The 6,283-nt window shown below is 46.7% G+C and overlaps 1 protein-coding gene across 1 annotated transcript; it reads right to left on the bottom strand.

Annotated features, from left to right (window-relative positions):
- Positions 1–1,976: 1,976 nt before the first annotated feature.
- On the bottom strand, positions 1,977–5,104 carry LOC137320542 (uncharacterized). The gene has a single exon (XM_067982226.1). The coding sequence runs from the start codon at positions 5,029–5,031 to the stop codon at positions 3,718–3,720; it is 1,314 nt and encodes a 437-aa protein (XP_067838327.1). The 5' UTR covers positions 5,032–5,104; the 3' UTR covers positions 1,977–3,717.
- Positions 5,105–6,283: the final 1,179 nt, after the last annotated feature.

A 6,283-nucleotide genomic window follows, 5' to 3' on the forward strand; every position in this document is an offset into this window, starting at 1 on the left:
AGCTATTTGGATGCAATAGGTGTTGGGGGAGAAATTGCTTGCAAAACAATGGTGAGCTCAACAGCTCGTTGTTAGTGGCAAAATGGAAGAGCAAGTTCCGGCGTTTGCACACACGCAATGAAACGCGGAAATCCAGAACTTGCTCCTACTGGTTCGCCGGCAGTATGACAGCTTCAAATTAAAGCTATATCGCCTGCTGCAATCAGGGAAATCATTGAAAAAGTGCAAACTTACTCATCTGCCCAGCTAGAAAGTAACTAATATCACCACAAAACAGGTATGCTTAAAAATACCAGATCTAAACTAGGTTTTAACAGCGCAGTAAGTTTTAATGACTGCCAAACAACTAAAAATTAACTTTTAAAAATGTGGAGTCTCATTACTCCTTATTTTAACAGTTTTTGGTCTTTAAAAAAAATTTAAAATTATTTTTTTTTAAACTTTTCCCTTCTGTCTCTTATTTAATTCAATTATTTCTTACTCTCTCTTTTCTTTGCTGTCTATAACTGTTTTACAATGATTTTATTGTTGTACCTTTCACTTCCTGGTTTTAATGTTGGAAGCCTGCAGAGTTACACAGCTTATCAAAAATGCTGCGATCTGATTGATCACTGGGAGAGTGTGCTCCTCTCGCTTCTCCCAGGATCCTAGCTTCGCTTGAACTGATGCTGGGTTCTTCTCCACTCCCTCTTAGAGGAAGTGCCCAAAGAAAAAAGTTAGTGGGTTAGTACAAATCTATGGAGTGGGAAGCACTGTTAGTTCACTGCTCCGAGCAATTTGTGTCCCAAGCGACCTGTACCATCTTGCTCTGAATATCTTTTTAAAAATCAAAAAGCATCTGAATTGATCCTTTTTGTTCAGAGTTCTATTTACTTAGGGGATTTTTTTTTCTCTTTTTGTAGGTTTTAACAATTGTCCATCAAAATGGAGCTGGTCAGTAATGTTGTGTGGGCAATTTTTGTACCATATATCATGATGTAACACAATGTACAGATAACAGAGTAGGCAAATGTATACACAATGTACCTGCAATAATGTTAATATAAACATGACAATTAGTCAAATTATGGTACAAGGGGGCCCAACATGTTTGATAGTCCAACCCTAACACCAGGACAGATAAATAGATTTGATTAGTTATTCTAACTTCAATTTTAAAATTATTTTATAAATATACAAATCCAGTTGGGTTCAGGTTGCAGTCCATAACTCAGCACTTAATCTAGACTGATACTTCTGTGAAGTAATGAAGGGGCATTAACATAGGTGCCTTTGGAACGAGATGTTAACCTCGTTCGCATCTGCCTGATCGGATGAATGTTAAAGATCCTATTGCACTGTGAAGAGGAGAAAGGAGTTCTCCCGAATCCTGACCAATATTCCTCCATCATATCACCTAAAACTGATCATTCATTCCATTGGCTGTTTGTATAGAAATTGGCTGCCCAGTTTCCATGCATAATAACCATAACTGCACTTCAAAAGTAATAGGAAACGCTTTTGGAGGTCTTAGGATATAAAACGACTTGCATTTATATAGCGCCTCTTACGTCCTCTGTACGTCCCAAAGCACTTTACAACCAATGAAGTACTTTCCAAGTGTAGACACTGTTGTAGGAAAATATACAAGTTAGGAAATTGTACAAGGACTACTGTACATAAATGCAACTTCGTTCGTTGTTCAGCCCAATGTGTTCAAATACGACAATAACTAAATATCAGATGTATTCAAAAAGGATCACCAACCTTAAAGCAAGATTAAAATTTGAATTCAGTTTTTAAAAATATTTTTAAAGCGAATTTATTGGAAAATTACTGTTAATGAATCGAATGTAAGAAGTGACAGCTGAATTATTATCCTGCAGTTTGTGGGGCGATGAAGAAAGATGCCCATTATCCAGAGTGCGTACTTTGATTAAAACTCTGTTTACGCAGCAAGAGAATGGAGAAATTACCATAGCCTTTACAATCTTCCTGCTAGTTGCTTTATTGAATGCTTAAGAGTTTGTATCGCAATTACAGCAATATTTTTGAAACATAGTTTAAAGTACAATTACAAATACCATCGCATTAAAATACACTTACATTATCTGCAAAGAAATAGTAAAGTACTGGAAGTATGTGGTAGAGCAACCTCTACAAAATTAGTTTTAAAATGCAGTGTCTCCCATTACGCCTTCAGTACAAATCTATTGTGGCAGTCTGTGGGCTTTGCGTCAATACAAAATATTAACAAAAAGAATAAAGCCGAACACCATTATCGCTATGATCAAACAGTTCTAAATCAACTGTAGCTAGCGTCATTCCAAAAATTCTCAGAGGGAAGATGAAAACATAAAAACAATACCGATATGCAGCATACAGCAATGGCAACATGGAAAGGAACGAGTGAGGTGATAGTTCCCTTGTGACTCAACAGCGGGTTCACCTGCAGCAAAGATTCTCCTCCAGAATCGATCACTAAAAACTTACATAAAACCACATTCAATAAACCTTTGATTTTACGTCACCAAGTTTCAAACTATCAAATAGCATCATACATTTAAAAAAAATCCCTCGTCAAGACGCAACTTTGGAAAACCACAGCACTGAACGCTAAATGCTGTTATGTCTTCACTTTATAAATGAAGCTATTGGCTTTGTATCCAATATATCCACAGCTCACAGTCATTTACTACCATGTTTGTTGCAATCAAATTAGATTTTTTTTCCGCGTACAAATGACTTCTTATGAAGGTTATGTAAGACAGGACATCAATACTCGACACCAATTCCCCAGCCCTGGCTGAGGCTATTCTACGAGGATATGGATACATTGCCTGTGCGTGTAGCCAGATAGCTCAGTGGTAAACGCACGACAACTGGAGGACCCATAAACCAGGATATTTCCAGATTCAATTCGTGCTTTGTACACAGAGTTCGATTGATCAACCGGGAGCGGGACTACAACCGTCCTCACCATTCCTGGGAAACGTTGGCTAGAGTTCCCACTTCTGATATGTATAGAAAACTACCCTGTCCTGGGAGTCTGCAGTCAGCCTACTGATCTAGTTAACAGGGTTTGAACTCGTAAACAGATCACACAAATCTCACCATCCTTCAAAAATCCACCCCAAGGGTCTTGAATACTCATCTTTGTTGTTGCTATGAATTGTCTAGCTAGTTTTTTGCGTGTGGACTTGCCACGAAGATGTTTTGAGGATTCAATGGTTAAATGAGGTACTTTCACCCACAAGACTTCAGATCAAAGCTGAACTGGGGCCATAATAGATAGCTGCGGTATAAATCGCTTTCTGTAAGTTTCATTTGCCTGAGAAGGAGGCACAGCCCCCTGAATTTTAAAGTAGAGTTAACTATAAACCCCGAGTCATTTGTTTCACAACAGTGTTGTAACTATACAATCGTTTTCCCACGAACAAGTTTGAACTTTTGTTTCGATAGAGACACTGCCCTGTCTAAACTGTAGGAAAGATCTGAACTCACAATACCTTTGATAACGCACAGTAGTCAAAATCATAGCGAGATCTACACCAAGCAGTTCTGGTCGGTGTTTGTGCAAACACTGATATAAAATATCAGCTACAAAGTGATGCAAAACCGCTGGAGGGAGAAAGCAAGTCATAACCAGGAGGACACCACAAATATAAAAAAAAATGTAGAAACACAATTCAGTAGAAACAAAAATGCATTTAAAAAAAAAACTCAAAGTGAGTAAAGTCACATTAGGTGTAAAGTTCTGTGGGCTCCGGTCTCCGAGCAGCAGCTTTTATGAAGCAGTCTCTTCAGCAGCTTCACTTCGGCAGAGAGAGCAGCTAAGTCCTTGCGGAGTTGGCTATTTTCACCGTCGGGAGCGGCGGCGTCCTCCTCCTCCTGGGGTCCCCCGGTCAGCTCCGGCTCACCTCGGTCCGCGGGGAGTCTCCGGCTCGGATTCGGGCTCTCCGGGTCCGGAAGCGAAGCTGGTCCGGTCCGCACGGCTCTCGAAGCGAGCGGCGGGGGCTCGGTGTCTCGGCGCCCCGGGTTGGCGGCCGACGCCAGGCCGCCGGAGGAGGAGGAGGAGGAGGAGAGCTTGAGGCGCAGTTTGTGGGGTAAACCCCTGACCCAGCCCGGGCCGCTGCTCTCAGCCTGGCCCCCGGGGCCGCTCCGCATCAGCAGCAGCAGCTCCAGAGAGCCGGCTCTACCGCGCTCACCTGCCGCCTCCTCCTCCTCCTCCTCCTCCGGCTGCTGCTTCTCTCCCCGGGCGCCGAGCCCCGGAGGCTGGGCGGGGGACGGGGAGAGGGGCGCCGGGCTGCCCGGCTTGTGGGCGGGGGCGGGCGGACTGAGCCGCGGCCGCTGCTGGAGGAGGAGGAGCGGGGGGTGGTCCAGATGCGAGTGTGAAGGAGGCGGGGGTCGCGGGTCATTTTCCCCCTCCCCGGGTCCGGGTCCGGGTCCCTCGCCGCCGCCGCCGCCGCGATGCCGACACCCGCGGAGGTGGGATGGGTCGAAGCCGCCGTGGATGAAGCGGGTGTCCTGGGCGGCCGGGTCGGGGTCGCTGATGAGCCCGAGTCGGAAGCGCAGCGCCAGCAGGTGAGCCTTGAGCCGGGCGTTCTCCTCCAGGAGCGCCACCACCCGGCTCTCCAGCACCAGGTCGTGGAAGCGCCGCTTCTGCCGGGACCTCCGCGCCGCCTCGTTGTTCCTGCGCCGCCGGTCCCAGTAAGTCGAGTCCTTCTGCTCCTCGGGAGTGAACTCACGGCTCCGGCGGGGAGGAGGACCCGGACCCGGAGCCGGAGCCCCAGCCCCCGCCCCCGCCTCCTCCTCCGCCCCCGCCTCCTCCTCCTCCTCCGCCGCCGCCGGTCGCCCACAGCCCCGCACACCCAGCAGCGACCGCCTCAGGACGGACGGAGGAACCACCAAAGTGGAGCCGGCGGGCGGGCTGTCGCTTCGCCCCATCCGAGCGCTGACCCCGCCGCAGTGGAGAGGAGCCGCGGGGGGGTGGTGGTGGTGGTTGTTGTTGCCGCTGCTGCTGCTGTAAGAGGGCGGAGAGTTCATGGCCATCGCCCCCCACCCCGGCCCCGGGTTAACAAGCACTTGTACTGCCGGCCGACCCCGCCTCCTCTTCACTCCGGATCCCGCGGTCTCAATCCCCCCGGAGACATCTCATTGGCTTTAAAGCTGACCTGAGATAACCCGGCCCTGAACCTCACTCTTGAGGTCGATTGCCCTCCTGTTATAACTCTCATACCTTTTGCGGGAAATGCAAAGTGCTTTTTGGATGGGCGGGCAAAAAAAGTGGCCCATTAACTGTACCCTGGCTCAGTGTGAGGTAGAGCTCTAGTGAATGGTGAAACCACTTTGGAAACTTTAATTTTAAAGCTGGTTCAGCAGACAACATGCATTCTTTTCATGCTAACTAATGACAGAATATCGAGCTCTTTTTAACTGGTGAGCTGAGCTCTCCATGTGAATTGAAGTATATGTGTGTAGAACTCTGTTTACCATGATTTGAGAGCAGTTTAATCAGATATCTACACCATCCACTCGCAAGCAAGTTACCAATAATATAACTGCAGTAATAGCACAATAATGTGATTTCTCATGCACCAATACAATTTTGTCAGCAGCAAGTTACTTGGTACGATTGGCAGCACTCACCTTTGGGTCAGAAGGCTTTCAGTTTGAGTTCATAATCTAGACTGATATCTCAGTGCAGTACTGAGGGAATAAATTGAGGCCCTGTCCTTCAAGCGAAACATTAGACTGAGGTTCTGTCGACCTGTTTTCCTTGGTTCATGTGGTCTGTAAAGATCCTATGGCACTATTTAAAGAGGAGTAAGGAGGGTCTTCTGACAAACATTCCTCCCTCAGCCAACACCACTAAAAGCAGATTGATTGGTCATTCATCTCACTGCTCCATATGAGGGTTCTATTGCTACAAAATGGCTGCTGAACGTGTCTACATAACAACATAGACACCACACCTCAAAAGTATCTCATTATGTGAAGCATTTTGAGGTGTTTTTTTATTTGTTCATGGGATGTGGGCATCGCTGGCAAGGCCAGCATTTATTGTCCAACCCTAATTGCCCTTGAGAAGGTGGCGGTGAGCCGCCTTCATGAACCGCTGCAGTCTGTGTGGTGAAGGTTCTCCCACAGTGCTGTTAGGAAGGGAGTTCCAGGATTTTGACCCAGCGATGATGAAGGAACGGCGATATATTTCCAAGTCGAAGAAGCCTTGGTGATTTGCTGCAGTCTGTTCTGTGGATGGTACACACTGCAGCCACAGTGCGCCGGTGGTGAAGGGAGTGAA

Source organism: Heptranchias perlo, chromosome 4 (genome assembly GCF_035084215.1).
Source record: "Heptranchias perlo isolate sHepPer1 chromosome 4, sHepPer1.hap1, whole genome shotgun sequence".
Lineage (NCBI taxonomy): Eukaryota > Metazoa > Chordata > Chondrichthyes > Hexanchiformes > Hexanchidae > Heptranchias > Heptranchias perlo.

Coding starts and splice junctions, on each gene's coding strand:
- LOC137320542 (XM_067982226.1), bottom strand. CDS start 5,031: ATGGCCATGAACTCTCCGCCCTCTTACAGCAGCAGCAGCGGCAACAAC.